Source organism: Notechis scutatus, chromosome 1 (genome assembly GCF_049901735.1).
Source record: "Notechis scutatus isolate UNSWTSFEM ecotype Mainland chromosome 1, rNotScu1.2, whole genome shotgun sequence".
Lineage (NCBI taxonomy): Eukaryota > Metazoa > Chordata > Lepidosauria > Squamata > Elapidae > Notechis > Notechis scutatus.
Window position 1 is genome coordinate 72,535,622 of NC_142009.1, and position 19,942 is coordinate 72,555,563.

Genomic DNA, 19,942 nt, shown 5'->3' on the forward strand with positions numbered 1-19,942 from the left:
AGAAGAAGGGGAAGTAAGGGGACATTTGGGGTTACATCTATGTAAACAAACCAAGTCACTTAAGAATAATTCACAAATCAATTCTTCAGGCTTTCAGCACCCATGTTTAAAAGTTAAGCAGTGCGTATTAAAAATAATTTAGGCAAAATTTAACCTGAGCATAATGCAAAAGCTTTTCCGTTGCATCCGGATCTTTATTCCAAATCAAATCTTCACACAACTGTAAAAGTTCCTTTTGGATGTCATCATACACTGGCAGACTTCCTGCATTCACAATCCCCATGTCCATTCCATGCTGAGAATAAACACAGGGGGGGTGGGGGTAAAACCAATGGATATTATAGCTTCTTCTACTGTACAACAGTATTTTTCAATCAGAAACTATTTTGCCCAAACCATTACATTACCTTAATTGCATGGAAAAGGAAAACGCCATGCATTGCTTCTCGAATAGCATCCATTCCTCGGAAGGAGAAAGACAAATTGGAAAGGCCTCCACTTATTTTGGCTCCAGGTAAATTTTCCTGACAACAGAAATCCCAGCAAGGTAATGAAATGTTACAAAGAAAGAACAGATACCAAGTATGGTTAGCATTGTCTGGTCAATGGAAAAACAGCACAGAAGAGCAATACACACATTATCTGACTCCCACTTACGTTATTGTCGGGGGATGACAAATAACGTCAACAAATCTCTGACCAGAAAAATACTTACATGTATGGCATTCAGCTTTGTTGGGTATTTCGTGTCCCACGTCATTGTAGTTGTGCTTTTAAAGTTGTAGCAACGTTTAATGGCAGAATCTCATCTGATATATATATATATATATATATATATATATATGTGTGTGTGTGTGTGTGTGTGTGTGTGTGTGTGTGTGTGTGTGTGTGTGTGTGTAATATAAAACCATATAAGGAATTAGTTTTAATTTTTTTTCATCCAGGATTATTCTTCTATTGTCTGTCCAATGTATTGCCGGCTTCGACTTCATCCTTTTTTCAAGGTATTTTAGCATTCTGTTGTGCCAAATTAAAGTCTCTACAAACGGCTATTCAGAACGTACGAGCTGAGGAGCCCCCCCCCCCCCATCTATACAGATATATATCCATATATATTTCTATATTTGTGTTTCTTGTGAGGCATATATTTATATATTTAAAAAAACCCCAAAACTATCTTACTGGTACCAGGTGTTTCTGTATGAAACTGAGCAGCCCAAAGAAATCGTTACTACAATTGGACAGAGAGCTGTGGTTGAATCCCATCCCAAGCAAAGTTGTATCTTAACCATTGCATAACTGCAACAGAGAAGATTGATTCACTGGTTGCTATCAATCTCCCGAAAACATGATAGAAGACAATGCGAAGCTTATACATTATGTATACTAAGAAGTTATGCAACACAGATATTCTTTTCACACAAGGAGAGTCATTGTGTGTTATACAGGTGAAACTCAAAAAATTAAAATATCATGCAAAGGTTCATTTATTTCAGTAATGCAACTTAAAAGGTGAACCTAATATATGAGAAAGACTCATTACATGCAAGATAGTTCAAGCCGTGATTTGTCATAATTGAGATGATTATGGCTTACAGCTCATGAAAACTGCAAATCCACAATCTCAGAAAATTAGAATATTGTGAAAAGGTTCAATCTTCTGGGCTCAAAGTGTCCCACTCTAATCAGCCAATTAAGCCATAACACCTGCAAAGGGTTCCTGAGCTTTTAAATGGTCTCTCAGTCTGGTTCAGTAGGAATCACGATCATGGGAAAGACTGCTGACCTGACAGTTGTGCAGAAAACCATCATTGACACTCTCCATAAGGAGGGAAAGCCTCAAAAGGTAATTGCAAACTAAGTTGGATGTTCCCAAAGTGCTGTATCAAAGCACATTAATAGAAAGTTATGTGGAAGGGGAAAGTGTGGAAGAAAAAGGTGCACAAGCAGCAGGGATGACCGCAGCCTGGAGAGGATTGTCAGGAAAAGGCCATTCAAAAGTATTGGGGACTTTCACAAGGAGTGGACTGAGGCTGGAGTCAGTGCATCAAGAGCCACCACACACAGATGGACCCTGGACATGGGCTTCAAATGTCATATTCCTCTTGTCAAGCCACTCCTGAACAACAAAGAATGTCAGAAGCGTCTTACCTGGGCTAAAGAAAAACAGACCTGTCCTTTTTTCTGATGAGAGCAACTTTTGCATCTCATTTGGAAACTAAGGACCCAGAGTCTGGAGGAAGAATGGAAAGGCACACACTGCAAGATGTTTGAAGTCCAGTGTGAAGTTTCCACAGTCTGTGTTGATTTGGGGAGCCATGTCATCTGCTGGTGTTGGTCCACTGTGCTTCATTAAGTCCAGGGTCAATGCAGCCATCTACCAGGAGATTTTGAAGCACTTCATGCTTCCTTCCGCAGACAAGCTTTATGGGGATGCTGACTTCATTTTCCAGTAGGACTTGGCACCTGCCTACACTGCCAAAAGCACCAAAACCTGGTTCAATGACTGTGGGATTACTGTGCTTGATTGGCCAGCAAACTCGCCTGACCTGAACCCCATAGAGAATCTATGGGGCACTGCCAAGAGAAAGATGAGAGACATGAGATCGAACAATGCAGAAGAGCTGAAGGCCGCTATTGAAGCATCCTGGTCTTCCATAACACCTCAGCAGTGCCACAGGCTGATAGCTTCCATGCCACGCCGCATTGAGGCAGTAATTGCTCAAAAGGGGCTCAAACCAAGTACTGAGTACATATGCATGCTTATACTTTTCAGAGGTCCAATATTGTTCTATGTACAATCCTTGTTTTATTGATTGCATGTAATATTCTAATTTTCTGCGATTGTGGATTTGGGGTTTTCATGAGCTATAAGCCATAATCATCTCAATTATGACAAATCACAGCTTGTACTATCTTGCTTTGCATGTAATGAGTCTATCTCATATATTAGTTTCACCTTTTAAGTTGCATTACTGAAATAAATGCATTTTACACGATATTCTAATTTTTCGAGTTTCACCTGTATCTACGTATGGGCAATATGTTAATTCATTTCTAACAAACTTTTTCAAAGCTTCTGAACCAGAATCCTGGAGCAAAACATATCTCATTTCTATAATATTGACCTATCTGGTTTGAAGGGGTATATGTAAATGTAGAGATACAGAGTATATGATATTAATATTACTTTTACCCTTTTGTTAACATTAGAAAAAGATTGAGCTGTAACCTCAAATAATACAGACAAAAATAGAAAATGTTTTTATCATATATCTGTGGTAATTTATCACATACATATGCAAAAATAAAATCTCAAAAATATCCTGTTCACCATACAAACTCAAAATAGAATCACAGACAGTAATGGAACTTACATTAATTGAATGAAGTAACTTCATGACGTTATCAAAGGTCTTTTGGCCAAACTGTCAATTTTTGGCAAATATTGCTCCATTTAATTACTTTAAGTATATATACAATTCAGTTAATGGCCCAAGTTATTTTTAAGCAACTATATAATTTATAATAAAGCTGCTACTGGAAGTAAAGTTGATGAAATTGTACAGCATAAAAAGGTTGTACAGTTCCATTTAAGCCACTTCTTTTACCTCACCCAACTACTTATAAAGGCCGGTAGACAAATGCTTAGAATAAAATAAATAATTTTTTTTAAAAAAGAACCCAAATCCCACTCCCTAACTTCCTAGACTCACTTTTATTGTCTTAGTTGCATTGATATAGTTAACTGCATACAAATTATGTTCCTCCATTCCAGTACCTATAGTCAAAATGTTGGGATCAAAAATTATATCACATGGATTAAAGCCAATTTTGTTCACAAGAAGGTCATAGGCTCTGGTGCAGATTGAAATTTTGTCTTTTGTTTCTGTGGCCTGAAAAGAAAAATAAAAAATGTGAAAGAACAGTAGTTAGTTTTTTTTCTGTGGTATCATGTTTCTGTGTATCTAGGTTTCTAATGTGGTTTTTCTTAGCCTGTTACAATAAACCTATGTTTCAGTAAAGCTTTTCGATTTAGGATTCAAAGTTAGCATCTCTTAATAATAGTTCTATTCATTTGTTTATTAAGAAACACTTGTGAATCATGAGACTGCAGAATACTGCAGAATTTATAACCTTCTCATATCAATCCAATCTAAACTCAAGTTTGCTGCTCCCGTACAAGCCAATCACTCTCACTCTCAACTAAATTTCCCCTTTTCGATGTTAGCTAACAAGCAGGACCAATAAAAAACTTTTAAGCAAATTAACTACAAAGAACTGAGGTCTGTTTTAATACATGCAACATAAAACATAACCAAAGCAGCCGAAGTTCAGTATCAGAAAAGCTGTATCATCTAGATCCTATGAAATTAATTGAAGAATTGAAGTATAAGAATGCACTGAGTTTCAGATCTAGAACCAAAAAGGTGCAGGTGTGAACACAGGCACATTTGTCGACACCTCTCTAAAGAAGCATAATCTTTCCCCCCTTGGCTTGCACAAAAGAGTTTAAGTGAAGGAGGGATGCAACAATGTGTTTTGGAATGCATGTTGAAAGCATTGTCAGTGCCTCCTTAACTGAAATATACATTTTTTTTCAGGAGAGATGCAGCTCCTTTAAGGATCATCAGCAGGTGAAGTATGTGCATCAACCCTTATTCTGAAACATTTTTTCAGCTTTGGATTAAAAGCACGGCACAGCTGGTTGATGAGAATGATGGAACTAGCTGAGATAGCCAGATTTACTTGTCTGATCACAGGAAAGACATTTATGTTTATTGCTGACTGGAAATACCTTTTGCAGGAAAAAAATGAACATCTGATTTATGGGTTTGGTGAACGAGACAGATTACAGAAAGAAAAGAGTCAAGTTGTAACTTTACAGAGACAAATGTATAATTTTACTTATAAATTCTGTAAAGAAAATCAGATGCCACTTCATTGTAACTTTTTCTTTCTTTTCTATTTTTCTTTTACTTTTTTTCCCCTTTGTTGCACTTTTAGCTTTTTCTTTTTTCTTCTTTACTTTTTATTAGTTTGCATTTGTTTTTTATCTTCTTTTTAAAAACTTTTTATAAAATTATAAAAACAAACTAAAGTACAGCACATTTCATGTTAATGTTTATCTCAAGCCTTAGAGGAAAAGCAGAATAAAAACTAAAATCTTATGGTATCTCTGGACAACTGCATAACTGGATAGAAGCATTCCTGTCAAATAGACAACAAATGGTCAAAATTGGGAACGTCCTATCAAATTCTGTACCTGTCAACAATGGCGTCTCCCAAGGCAGTGTTCTAGGACCAACTCTCTTCATACTCTACATAAATGACCTCTCTGATCATATTAAGAGCAACTGCGTTCTCTTCGCTGATGATGTAAAGCTATTCAACACCACAGACAATACTGCTACCCTTCAAAAAGACCTCGACTATATATCAGAATGGTCAAACAATGGCAACTTCAAATCTCAACAAATTTGCCCTGTCTTACATATTGGCAAAAAAAAATCAGAAAATAAAATACAAGCTGAATAGTCAAGACCTTGTTGATGATCCAAACGCTGTCAAGGACCTTGGAGTACTCATCTCTAATGACCTAAATGCTAGAGCCCATTGTAACCACATAGCCAAAAAGTCATTAAGAGTTGTTAACCTAATCCTACGTAGCTTTTTCTCTGGTAATATCACACTACTAACTAGGGCATACAAAACATTTGCTAGACCAATACTTGAATATAGCTCATCAGTCTGGAACCCACATTATGTATCTGATATTAACACAGTTGAGAAAATCCAGAAATATTTCACAAGAAGAGTTCTCCACTCCTCTACCCATTGCAGAATACCTTATGCCACCAGACTTGAAATTCTAGACCTAGAACTATGCCGCCTTCGGTCTGATCTAAGTATAGTATATAAAATTATATATTGCAATGTCCTACCTGTCAATGAATACTTCAGCTTCAACCATAACAATACAAGAGCACACAATAGATACAAACTCAAGGTTAACCGCACCAAACTTGATTGCAGGAAATATGACTTCAGCAACAGAGTGGTCAATGTCTGGAATACTCTACCTGACTCTGTGTTCCCAAAAACTTTAACCTTAGACTGTCTACTATTGACCTCACCCCTTTCCTAAGAGGTCTATAGGGGGCGTGCATAAGCACACCAACGTGCCTACCGTCCCTGTCCTATTGTTTTTTTTTATTTTTCTTATATGTATTCATTTCATGTATTCATAACTATGTCTATCCTTATACCTGTAATCTTATAATCGCTTGACAAAATAAATAAAAAAATAAAAAAATAAAATTGGCATGAACAGCTCTCTGTGATCTTGCACACAACACAGTCCACAACCAATCAGAATTCAGAAAAAAAAAAGATGCCTCTGAGACTTGAAATTCCAGTTTGCTAACCTTGAAGCAGGCTAGTCCTCAAGTATTTCACCATATATTAATTTTAGTAAGAAACTTCCTATCCAATGTTAACAATAGAGACATTAAGCTAGGAGACAGATATGCTATTAACAGTTAACTGAAGATATCACTGGAAAACCCTCTACACACGTATTGTTGCATATTATTAGTATGATTTATACTCTGCTTTTTTGCTAAAAAGAAAGCTGTTTGCTGAAGGAATGCATATAAGTAAACATATCATGACCACATAGGGAAATGGCTGGAAATGCCATATTCACAAATCAGAGCCACTTAAATCAAGATAAGAGTATAAGAGTAATAAATAAATAATGCTTTGTGATGAGAAACAATAGTTGGGAACTAACCAAGGAGAAGCAACTTAGAACTAAGTAGAAATTTCCTAGCAGTGAGAATGCAACAGTTTGCCTTCAGAAGTTGTGGGTGCTCCATCACTGGAGGCTTTCAAAGAGAGCCTGGACAACCATTTATCTGAAATGGTATAGAATCTCCTGCTTGAGCAGGGGGTCAGACTAGAAGACCTCCAAGGTCCTTTCCAACACTATTATACATATACTCTATGCTCTATATTCTTTGGATGATTCTTTGTGATGATGCTTTGTAAGTTCATGTTTTATTTTACTTGTGATGATAGTTCAGTGAACATTTCAGCATTGCAATTTAACTGCCCAAACTCATATATTGTCCTACAGGTAGTCCTCAACTTATGACCACAATCGGGACCAGAATGTCAATCGCAAGTCACTGTGGTCGTAAGTCAAGTCACCACGTGACCAGACCCAAGTTTATAACCAATTTTATAGTGGTCATTAAGTAAATAACACGGTTAAGTAAATCATCTGGTCATTAAGGAAATCCGGCTTTCTCAATGGAATTATTTGCCACAAACTGACAAAACTGTTGCAAATCATAATCACATCATTGCAGGATACTGCAGCCAGTTGCCAAATGCACAAATTGCAGTCACATGACCTTTGCGGAGGGAGGGGAACAGTCATAAATGTGAGTATGGCTTGTAAAGTCCTTTTTTCCAAGGCTATCACAGCTTTGAACCATCATTAAGGAAATGGTCATAAGTCAAGGACTACCTGTACTTCATTTAGATTATCTCCTATTCCTTTTACCGGAACACAGATAGGACAAAAGTTCTTATGACCTTTTGAGCAATTTCTAGCAGGTGAGGAAAGTGTCACCAACCTGCCCCACTTCATCAAAGGCCATAATCACCACTGCTGCTCCATATCTCCTAATTGTTCTTGCTTTTCTTAGGAAATCCTCTTCGCCTTCCTTCAGACTGATGCTGTTTACTATGCATTTGCCTTGTGAACACTTCAACCCAGCTTCTATTACAGAGAAGTTTGAGGAATCAATGCAAAGGGGCACCTGAGGATAAAAAAGGACCAACATTAAAAAAAAATAATGATCTTCAAAGCCAATAAATAGCTACATCTGAATTGTGCGGATGTATATCTAAGGCCGAGAGAAAAGGTCTTGCAAGTTTAAAAAAAAGCAAATTGTCTTTGCAATTACATTTACCACAAAGGCTAGACTAATTTCAAGAGCTTTCTTCATATTATGACATCTTTTGGAAAAGATTCTATGACCTGACAGCAATATTTGCCCAGGGCTGACATTCAGATTGATGTACAAAAATTACAGCTGAACAAAACATTCTAAGCAGAGGGGTTTCCTGCCAAGTTTCAAAGGCTTAGTGATCTCACTTCAGACTGAAGATCAAAAGAAAAACCCTTTTGGGTGATAGTTTCCCTTCTGGCTCCTCCTCACAATCTGTGCTCTCAAAAGTGACAGTGAGAACACTAGGACACAAGGCTGTCTGAAAAATAAGGCAGCCAATTTTTGTCGTTTGGGGTAATCTGAAAGCTGAAGTTGGTACTCTTAAAATTTGCAGAGACCAAATTTCATGAAATGTCAGAATTGATCTTCTCACTCCTTTTATAGCATTTGGCTGTACATGATTCAACCAAATGCTTCTTCGTTAAATCAAAATACTTCTGAATATTAAAACTGTCTTACATGAAGTCAGGCACTGCTATTCAAATGCATGCAGATTGGTTGCCATATAATGTCTGCTGTGAAGGTGGCCAACATATACACACTACTCATCTGATATCTGTGATATTTAGTATTATTTATGGATTTGGAAATCCAATCAAGAATTGATTTCAAGAGCCAGGGACATTCTTATGGGAGCAAAAGAATCAGGCCAACATTTTCCTCTGAAATGAAAACTCAACACTATTTAAGAAGGACGCCACAAAGGCTTTAACCATACCATAACTATCTAGACAGGCAAGGAGACAATAAATTAGTAGCCCAAATACTTGACACTTATGTAAGCTTCCAACACAATAGCAGTCCAGTCCAGGTCAGAAGTGTGATGTCTAAATATCAGAAAAATATAATAATCTTTCTGGTGCATTTCTTCTGATTTTTCATTTCCTGTTACCATTTTTTTCAGTCAGGCAACCTGCTAAGGTATTGAGATATTGTGTAGCTCAAAGACATGTAGAAAACACCAGACTCTAGAAACTATGCAGTTAAATATATAACCTTGGCAATGTCAGGCTCTGAAGAAATATAGTTGCAGAATCTTGCCATAGCACTTGGACCATCTAACATTCCATCATCCATGTTGATATCCAGGATCTGAGCTCCCATCTCAACTTGGGCCTTGGCTACACTCAAGGCTTCCTATGTTAAAGGAAAAAAGACATCAGTTCTAACAGAAATGCATCTAATGCTGTTTTTCTTCTTCTTGTATTTACACTGATGGCATTTGTTTCTGCATTTTTTTAGCAAGCTGCTTTTATTATATCTGTCTTCCCATAACACTGTTCCTACTTTTTTATTCTGTAAAATGTGTCAGAGTTTATTTATTTACATTTATTTTGTAAAATATTTTAGAGACTGCCATCATCACATTATTCAGAACTGCTTGAACCTCTCACTTTTACAAAATAAATGCTCAAGATTGTGCTTCACATTGTACTATAAACAAAAAGCAAAAAAAAAAACTATGTTTATATAATGTACCAAGTAGAAACTATGCATTCAAATCCTTAAATAATATACTTATACTAAATTTTAATGCAAGTCCTGAAGCTTAAAAAAAGTTGTACCTACTTCATATTTGCCTGCCATTATAAGTTTGGCAAATCTTCTTGACCCTGCAACATTGCAACGTTCACCAATGTTGACAAAGTTGGTGTATTTTCCAATCCTGAAGGGTTCCAGACCTGGAAAATAAATTTTATTTAGGGGAAAAAGAATACTCTGAAAAACCAGAATATACCATTTGCTTAATCTACATGGAACCTTTAGTTTTATGAAATGATGCCCTTATTTAAATATGTGTGTTTAACAGAACTTTCTTACTGATCTATGTGGTCTGGCTAGTGGAAAGGATCTTTAACTCTCCTTGCAACAATATAATGTGATGATACAGCAAAGAAATAGAACAGAATTCAAATAAACAGCAACTGCATAAAAACATACCTGCTTTAGATGGAATATTTTTGCAGCACATTGTGTCTATAGCAGATTTACAACAAATGGATGAATGAACAAGGAAATGACAAAAAAGAATGAGATGTTATCCCTTCAGACTCATCATTACACAAGTAGGTTCAAGTACGTTGTTATTGTTTGGGTGCCTTTGTGTCAGTATTGACTCTTTAGGGCAGGGTAGAGCAGGGTAGGATAGGATTCCTTATTGGCCAAGTGTGATCAGACAAAGAAGGAATTTGTTTTCGGTGCATAAGCTCACAGTGTACATATAAGTAATAGGTCATAATCATAGTTACAATCATTAATCAAAAGTTAGAAACAACAATTGATAAATCATAAGAAACCAACAGGAGAAGATAGTAGGAAAAATGAGAAATGAGACAGTGCTGTGGGAATTAAGTGTTCAGTAGAGTGATGGCACAGGGTAAAAACTACCTTTTTGTCTGGTTGTTTTGGCATGCAATAGAATTCTTTATAGAATAGAATTCTTTATTGGCCGAGTGTGATTGGACACACAAGGAGTTTGTCTTGGTGCAAATGCTCTCAGTATACATAAAAGAAAAAATGCTTTATTTAGCCTGGTTCCTGCAGTTTCCTTTGTAAGGTTTTTCAGAAGTGATTTGCCAATGTGTCCTTCCTATGGCTCAGAGTGTATGACTGGCCCAAGGTGATTCAATTTGCCTTGGGCAAGACTAGAACTCAGTTTCCTGGTTTCTACTGGTGCCTTAACTATTACACCAAACCGGCTCTTTACACAAGCACATAGGAAATAATTATTTTTACATTATATACATTTTTATTGGGCAGTCTAAGATATAAATTCATCCCAATCACGTATATTGAAATAGAGAATCTTCATTAGGCCAGGAGCTGATTAAAACACAAGAACAGCAGCACAGATCAGGCTCCAGTGGCAGAAAATGCATGGCAGACACCTCTCTGTCACTAGAGAAAAATGGACTGCAGCAGAAAACTTGTCTTCTTCACAATTGATGTTTGAAAACTATAGAAAAATGCTCAATGCAGGAATCTCAAATGAGATGAGGAAACAAGCACCTGCAAATAAATATCACATCAAAAGAGGAAAAGGAGAAGGGCTGAGTGTGTGTTTATTTGTGTGTGCCCACACACATAATACTGCAATACCAGAGCTACAATTATTAGTACTGTACCCTTCCACCAATGAGCTCAGTATAATTTAGAGGGACACTATTTCAGACTTAAAGTTAGCAAGGACATTTTGTGAATAAATTCAATCTTTGTCCTCTACCATAAATTTAATTATGCTTTCCCCCACAGATTCTGAGAACACAGAAAAACTGAGAAACGGTTCAAAAGAAGCATCAAGTAGAATTTAAGCCAATATGGCATTTTCCATTGACTCTAAAAGAGAAAACTTCATATAGGTCATGCTCAACACTTGAAAAGGAAACCAAGGAAAATTAAGATGTCAACAGCCATCACTATGAGCACATGTAAAATTGGAAACTGATAAAAATGATAAGCATTTGATCAATATTGTAACACTTCTTTTGTCTGTAGAAGATTTTAAGTACAGCCCTTAGTAGTTCTGTCTAACAAGGATCCCAAATCCCAGAGTACAGAAATAAGCCTTTTTTTTTTTTTTTGGAGTCATGATAGAACACACTTCTTCCAGTTTGTATAAGCAACACTGGAATCAAGAGATCAATGTCTGATTCAATATAAGGCACGTGATCAAGTGGCAAAAAAGATATTGTCATGTATTACCTCAGTCATAACAATTATACATGTTTTGTAATAGCATCAGTTCTATCCACCAAAAACACAGGCCACATTGTTTATGGGAATCTTATTATCAGGCATTCAGTCATGCAAAAGGCAAGGATATGTTTCCACTGAAGGGGATGCAACCAGAGGTGGGCAAGAGCCTTAGCAATTTAGCAGAGTGGTAGAAACCCTTGTGGACAGAGAGGTGAGGAGGTTCTGTGAGTAACAGAAAGCAAAGAATAGACCAGCTGATAGAAAACCTGGTGAATTTATTCTTTATTCTTCCCTGCCCCTTGAGCATTCAGGGACAGGAGTTGCCAACAAAAACAGATTTTGCAGTCCAAACAAAAAAAATTAAAATAGCTCTCAAAGTAAAGAATCTAAACAAGGAAGCAAATGGATGTGGCTGAAGTAGTTTGAGGCTTGTTCTCTTATACACACACGTGCATCCCTACCAGCCTCAGCTGTCAGCATATTAGCAACTCCTCAATTCAGTACAGATGGTTGACTTACACTCAACATTTCTGTTGCTAAGCAAGACAGTTTTTAAAGTGAGCTTTGTCCCATTTTACGACCTTTCTTGCTACAGTCATTAAGTGATCACTACAGTCATTAAGTTAGTAACATGGTTAGGTAAATCTGTCTTCCCCATTGACATTGCTTATCAGAAGGTAGTAAAATGTGATCACATGTCCCCGGGACACTGCAACCATCATAAATATTGTACATGCCAGTTGCCAAGCATCTGAATTTTGATCATATTACCACAGGAATACTGCAATGGCTTAAACGTGAAAAACAGTCAAAAGTCACTTTTTCAGTCCTCTGTAACTCTGGTCACTAAACAAATGGTTGTAAATTGAAGAATATCTGTAGTCTGGCCCCTTCCTTTCCTCAGAGGAAGGCTTTGCTGCATGAAGAACCAACTCTTTTCTCTACCTAGGCAATGAACTAAGTCCTGGCCAGGCAGCCCAGAAGGTCGAGGTGTTTGTTCATACAGGCTCGATAAAGACTATTCCAGAAGTGATTTCTCTGTAAGTTTCTCCTTGTGTCCTCCGGGCCCCATTTCTTCACAGGAGTCTTTATGCTTAGCAAGCATTAAAGTCTGCAGGCACTCATTGTCTGATGCTGTGGCTGACTCACAGGGAGCTGGTTTTTCCCCTTCTCCACCAGCAGCCATCCTGTAATGCTATTATAAACTAGGTCAGCCATCTAAGCTCTGTCATCCTTGTGTCCAATAAGTACAGCAAAATGAAGATTCCCCCTAAGAGCTTTCCGAAGTAGATTGAAAGGCTGTAAAATAAAAAACCTCTTCACCTAATAGCTTAACCTAACACAAGTATTATACGAGGGTTTCCAGTGGCTTGTAAGTATCTTAAGGAAAAAGTAGAACAGTCACAAAGAATCCTAAGATATAATTAAGAAAACATAGTTAAGGAATTCTGGATATGTTATTATCTCACCTGACAGCAGCATGTAGCCTTCAGAGACAGAGGCAGGGGGAATACGAGGTTTGCATGCCTTTACTTCTTCAGCTATCTTCCTGCATTACAAAACAATATGTTAAGAGCCCAGAGGCTTGGCAAAAAGGAATGAAATTCTTCCACAAAACACTAGAAGCAAATCGGCATTTATCTGTGTTTGATATTCTTTTCCAGTTCTCCCTTCTGAACTTCATAGTGTTAATCATATGAACTGTAATAGATTACAATCATATGTGCAGCATCCAATATATGGAAAGCAGGACTCGGCCAGGCTAAACAAAGCTGAATAAAAAAGCATTTTTGTATTCATAAATGGAGCACTGCTTGGGATAGTTTCAGGGGAAAAATTGATCACATGAGGCAGAAGTTGTGAACAGCTCAAAGCAACATGCCCTATTCAAAACATCCCTTTTCTCTATCTCTTTTCAGTCTTTACTGGTTTTTGAGGTAATTCCTGAAGCAAATTAACTTTAAAAAATTCATGAAAGGGAAAGTATCCTCATTCCTCTCCCTCATCTGAATCCACCTAGAACCATTGAAAAGATGAGGAAAAGGAGATTCCTCAGGAGGTTACTCCTGGGAAAACAGATCACTTGATACATTGATTTAATGAAATTAAATTATTTGAACATCAATGTTCAATTGAACATCAACTGTACTAGATCCCACTTTTGGAAGGGGATTCATTCTGCATAGGGGGACAAAGATAGCTGAAGCAATGGGCTCATGTTCCTTCTATTGTGTTACCTTGGACTCCAAAATACTGAAAACTTATTTATATTCAGGTATAAAAGAAACAAATGTGGTCCCTTAGTAACCAACTATATTTGGAGTATTTTTTTCATTTAAAATTTTGTTAGTTCATCATTAAAAAAAAGGCATACAGAATTGTCAACAAACTGTTGCAACGCGCGTACTTGCATCTCTTTTTCTAATTAAAAGGAATGCAGAAGGTTACAGTTCTGGTCAGTCCACTCTTTCTGCAGTAAACTATAAGCTGTTAGGGTCATGAGAAATGAGTCCAACCTGGGTTTGGGGTGTGACATCACCTGTAATCCCATAGCAGGGGTGAGTGAATGGCCTTGGTCAACCAATAAATTATTACAGCTTTCAGGGATATTGCTCTGCAGAAAACCAGACGTGAGATCCTGTTCATGAGATTGGGCCTCAGGGGTGAGATGGAACCGGGGTGGGATGCAAATATTTTTACTACCGGTTCTGTGGGCATGGCTAGGTGGGCGTGGCTTTTTTTGCAGCACTCCCCCCCCACCCATTCTGTTTTTGTTTTTGTTTCTTTTCTTTTTTTTTGCCTCCTGGCCTGAATCCCGGCACAGCTGATTGTCAGAACAGCTGATTGTCAGGAGGAAAAAGAAAAGAAATACCAGTTTATCCGAACCGGTAGCTGTTTTTTTTTTTTTTTACTACTGTCTCACTTGAACCAGGCCGAACTAGTAGAATACCACCACTGGATGGAACAGTTGTTACTGTACCACTCTACTAGGTAGCTACTTCCCTATCTGAGCTGCTGGATGTTGTGGGTGGGCTGGCAGTGGAATTTCCCAGGATTATGTTCTTGTGAGTCTTCAATCTGTTTTTCTTAGGTACGAAATTGGAAGCAACATGGGAGTTCATAACCACCATAGGCCTGGCCACATCATTGTGGGCCTGGCACACATGAAGTGTCATATACTAGACTGTGTGTGTGTGTGTGTGTGTGTGTGTGTGTGTGTGTGTGTGTGCACACACATGCGCACGTGTATATGTATATCTGTATCTATATGTATGCATGTATATTTCATATACTGTATATACTCGAGTATAAGCCTAGTTTTTCAGCCCATTTTTTGTGCTGAAAAAATCCCCCTCGGCTTATACTCGAGTCAGATTCCCCTCTGAAAAAAAATGGTGTGGAGTCGCGGCCTCCAGCGGCAGCGACTCCCAACAGCCCAGCCGGGAAGGGAAAGGCAAAAGCGCTTTGCCTTTCCCTTCCCGAGGCGGCGGGACTGGGGCCGCGCCGGCGGTAGTGACTCCTGACTCAGGGGGCCTCCGAGGGAGGGGAAGAGAGTGACTCCTGCCTCCCGCTGTCATCATCATCTTCTTCTTTTGGGTTAGTGAATCAATTAAACCTTTCATGATAGTGAGATCGTTTCCCAAATTAATTATTTTTATTTTTGAAATTTACCAGTAGCTGCTGCATTTCCCACCCTCGGCTTATACTCGAGTCAATAAGTTTTCCCAGTTTTTTGTGTAAAATTAGGTGCCTCAGCTTATATTCGGGTCGACTTATACTCGAGTATATACGGTACATAGCCTCAGGGCTATGGTAACGGAGCTGGTTTGTAACTTGGAAGTCCTCCTGGACTTATGGTTTCAATACAGTAATCTAGGGGCAGCTATAGCAATAGCACTTAGACTTCTATACCACTCCACAGTGCTTTACAGCACTCTCTGAGAGGTTTACAATGTCAGCATCCCCCCCCCCCAAACAATCTGGGTCCTATTACCAATCTTGGAAGGATGGATGGCTGAATCAACCTTGAGCCCTGTCGGGATCAAACTTCAGGCTGTGGGCAGAGAATGCAATACTGCATTCTAACCACTGTGCCACCATGGCTCTATAGCTATTCTCAGAAGGATCTTTGCACAACTTTGTGATGTATGTCAATTATATCTATTTCTAGACAGGGCGACCCTTTTCACAATCATTCATATCTTAAGTCAAATCTCAGTTGGATTTCTATAATGTATGGGACATGGGCTACTTGGAAGACCATCTAAAACCTGTGGATGGTCCAGAATATGGTGGCACTAGTAGCAATTTGGAATTCTCCCCCACCAAAGTTGGAATAGCCCCATCTCCATTATTCTTTTGCAGAACAAAAATACCTGATTTTTCTTCCATGAACTGATCCAGAATGGCAAATGAATCTGTTTTGATGTATGGTATTTTCATCAATTAAGTGTTGCTTATTTATTAGATTTTTTTTATTTCACCCTTACTATTTTATAAGTAATTAAAGTGATGAACATACATAATACTCCTTCCAATTCCTATTTTCCCCACAACAACCCTGTGAGGTGAATTGGGCTGGAGAGAATGACTGGTCCAAAGTCAGGTTTCTGATTTTGTAATTTGTTTTTGTATTATGCTTATTTTCTTTCCATTTTTCTTTTTGTATTCTACCCAGGCCACAAATCATGGGAGGGCCAGCCTTAAAAATCTTTGAAACAAACAAATAAATAAATGTATTCTTCTGCTTTCCCTTCCCAAATGACACTCATTTCAGTCCTCATTGATCTGCTCCTTTAAAAAAGAAAGTTGAAGTCTTACACTTTTGTTCATACTGAAATTGCATTGAACATATTAATACATTTTTCCAGAGAAGCCATTAGTTCAATTTCTGTCAAGATGGAGGCACCAAAAGATTTGTTGAAATAAATAGATCTCAAATTCTTTATATCGGATTACCTATTCACTGGGAAGTCTACACCTTCAGAAACTCAGAATATATAAAAGCATAATTATTCTTAGTTGCAAACCATCCATTTTTCTTCTCTATCCCAGATGGTTATCTATATTTAATGTGATATTTCTATTCTGTCACAAGGCTTTTAAAATTCAGCTCCATCACATTTTATTGCAAGGAAAAGATGACTAAGCTCTTGCTATTACAAATGAAAAAGAACAGATCTCCAATTAATTTTATACTAGGTTTACAGAAAAGATTCACTAAAATAGGTAGTTAAACAAATATTTAATTAACTTAATCAGCAGTGCTTTTATGCATTGAGGAACCATCAGATTCCACAATTGACACAGCTTCTTTGAAATCTGTAAAAAATACCTAGCTTAAGCTAATGAGTTAAACTTTTTTGAAGATTGTTGCTATTGAGACTCATCATCACAGCCTAAAGTTTCTTTTTCACCTGACTACTGTACATTATTTCTTAGATTTGACCAGAGATCACAGGAAGGCAACATAACACTCATGGGATTGAAAATACACCGTAATGTTTTTTCTTAGCAGTCACAAAACTGATTAGATCTAAAGATATTTTATGTTTTAAAAATCATAAGAACCACTGGTCTACTGAATTATTTTCATTTACAAGAATGCTTCTGTTCCATAAATCCCTTCAGACATAAGTAGAACTGGAGGGATGATTAGTGGCATACAAAACACTTTCAAAATAAATTGAAATAAAAATGCCCAACTTGGAACTCAAAAGAGTTGTTTCACATTTGGAACACGCAATTTCAGTCATTTTGGGAATGTTTCGCAATCAAAAGAAAAATATTTCCACAATAATGTCAAGACTGTATTTTAAATATAGCTTTTTCAAAACAATACATTTCAAATATGGAATGTACTATGCATCCTAATAGCTTCAATTCAGTTCTTGTTTGAAGGTTTACCTATCTACAAGACAGATAAAGATAATGGCAGACAACATTCACAAAATTGCTCTCTAGTAACTGGGTGTTTTGAGTCTTGCTATATCCACCATAGTCGTCATTTTGTGTACAGCTAAGAAAAGCCCTAAAATATCTTCTAAGATTTCCAAATATGCTCACTTGCTAAATCCCCCCAAAGTCCTCCAGGAGGCATGAAGAAACTTCAATGCCTCATTCCACCACATAAGTCAACATTAGTTATATAAACACCAAGGACTGATAAACTGATACCTCTATGCATTTTCGTCTACAACTCGTATAAGTAATGGCTTATAGAAATTGCTAATGATAATTTCTAAACAACACGGGTGTCCAATCTTGAGGTACAACTCAATAACAAACACCCTAGCCAAAGAAATGTATCAGTTCCACCAACCAACCACCAGCAGATTCTTCTGTTAAATGTCTCAGGAATACAGCTTGCAGACATGCACAACTTCACATGGGTTTTGGCCATAGCAACCAGCAAGGCCTTCTTCAAGTCATTTTCAGAGAGGAAAAGGGAAAACTAAGCTGCCACTCACATAAACAGTTCACCAGGGATATGCAAATATCTTTGTAATGTAACAACTACAAAACTGTGTGCTTGTCATTTTTCCACAAGCTAAAATGTGTCTATTGATATTAGAGATCCTAAACTGAACCATCATTCATGGCATTATCCTCAGAGATGATGATGCTAATATTATATACATGAAATTACCGGATATGTGCTGGAGTGGTACCACAGCAACCACCAACTATATTGACCAAACCATCTAAGGCAAGATCCTGGAGAAGAGAAAAAGCATTTTTTAGACACAATGGGTTAAGAGCACAGTCACATCTGAAGCATGCATAAAGCTTTGCTAGAATTTTTATTTACACATATCCTTGCTAATTACCAACAACTCAACGGGAGGCTAATAAGTACAGTACCATTTCTTTTAAAGCCCCACTGAAGGCTTATATTCCATCTTGGATGAAGATACTTGCATATAAACCTATTCCTTATTTTAAATGCTCTACATGTTTGCCTCCAGATGATACTCAGAAACAGCCCACAATAAACCACTGAAAGTAAATTGACTGGCTCATATGAAACTCCTAGGGCACTGATCAATTTCTGAATGTGATACAATCTTACTAATGATACAACTTACACAATTTCTTTCTGATCAACACCAGAGTATCTTAGAATTGCAGAACATCTAGAAATAGGGAAGCAAGTTTGCAGATTTACAAAGGAAGAGAGAGGAAACTATCACAAAGTCAAGATGGTGCCTATTACAGCAGTGCAATGTATATAAAAGGGGCAGGGCTTCAATTACATGATTTACATCCACCATCTTGATTTTTTGATACCCATCCCGTAGACATATTTATGATTTGTATGATTACTCATTAAAGGTCTCACACAATAATCCTAGGCATGTCTGTCAGCTCATAAGTAACTATTATACTGTTAGGCAGTGTTGAGCTTCAGGGTTTAGTAACCGTAAGATAAGCAGAAGATTTCTTGACATTTTGCCAGAAACTGGTCTGACATCTTCATTTTTAATAGCAATTTTATTAGGCATTACAATTAAAAAGACGAAAGCTAATACAGACTAAGAAAAAGAAAGGAAAAAATGAAAATTACAACAAATGATGTTGATTCAGACCTAGTCAGCAAAGTCGATTAAGGGTTACCAGAGATACAAACAGATCTATTTTAACCTTGATCAAATAAACCAACTTTACATTCTTTTATTTTTAATAATCTTGATTAGTCCCTTCGACTAATGTCCTAGAAATTTCTTTGTCCCTTCTCAGAAAATTCTTCAAAGCTTTAACAATTTGTTTAAACAATCAGCCTTTTAGTGTGTATTCAAAACTTCTTTCATTAGATTAAAAGCAACTCACCCAATATATAACAGTTCTGAATTTAAAAAGCAGTTAACAAGCAATTTCCAAAAGGGATCTGAAAATGAAGTATGTGAATTCAGTGTCATTTGGAAAGATGCCAAACTCTGGTTTGGGCAGTCATTTTCTCATCTCCCAGTACTCTAAAACTGCCAGAAGCCACTGTTTTGTGATCTCCTCATAAGGAGTAACTATCTGGAGCACTTGTGGGCAATGCCAAGCCGTCTCCTTGTCTAAAGAGGAACTGTGAAGAATCAGTACATTTAGTGGCTATTTATTCTGCCAGAGTCATTATCTCCACTCTCAACAGAGCTATCTTCAGTTTGGCATTTCTTTCCCAGAAGTAATTGGCATCCTTAGAGGCAAAGACTGACTTACTTCTGTCTTTATAG

The 19,942-nt window shown here is 37.3% G+C and overlaps 1 protein-coding gene across 1 annotated transcript in view; it reads right to left on the bottom strand.

Moving 5' to 3' along the window:
- MTR (5-methyltetrahydrofolate-homocysteine methyltransferase) overlaps positions 1-19,942 on the bottom strand; it is a 79,047-nt gene that overhangs the window by 30,665 nt on the left and 28,440 nt on the right. The window contains exons 11-18 of the mRNA XM_026669412.2: positions 18,370-18,437; positions 13,190-13,269; positions 9,594-9,706; positions 9,021-9,161; positions 7,647-7,832; positions 3,717-3,896; positions 408-524; positions 155-295 (exon numbers count right to left, since the gene is read on the bottom strand). Of these exons, the coding sequence (XP_026525197.2) occupies positions 155-295; positions 408-524; positions 3,717-3,896; positions 7,647-7,832; positions 9,021-9,161; positions 9,594-9,706; positions 13,190-13,269; positions 18,370-18,437 (1,026 nt within the window). The remainder of the gene's footprint in view (positions 1-154; positions 296-407; positions 525-3,716; positions 3,897-7,646; positions 7,833-9,020; positions 9,162-9,593; positions 9,707-13,189; positions 13,270-18,369; positions 18,438-19,942) is intronic.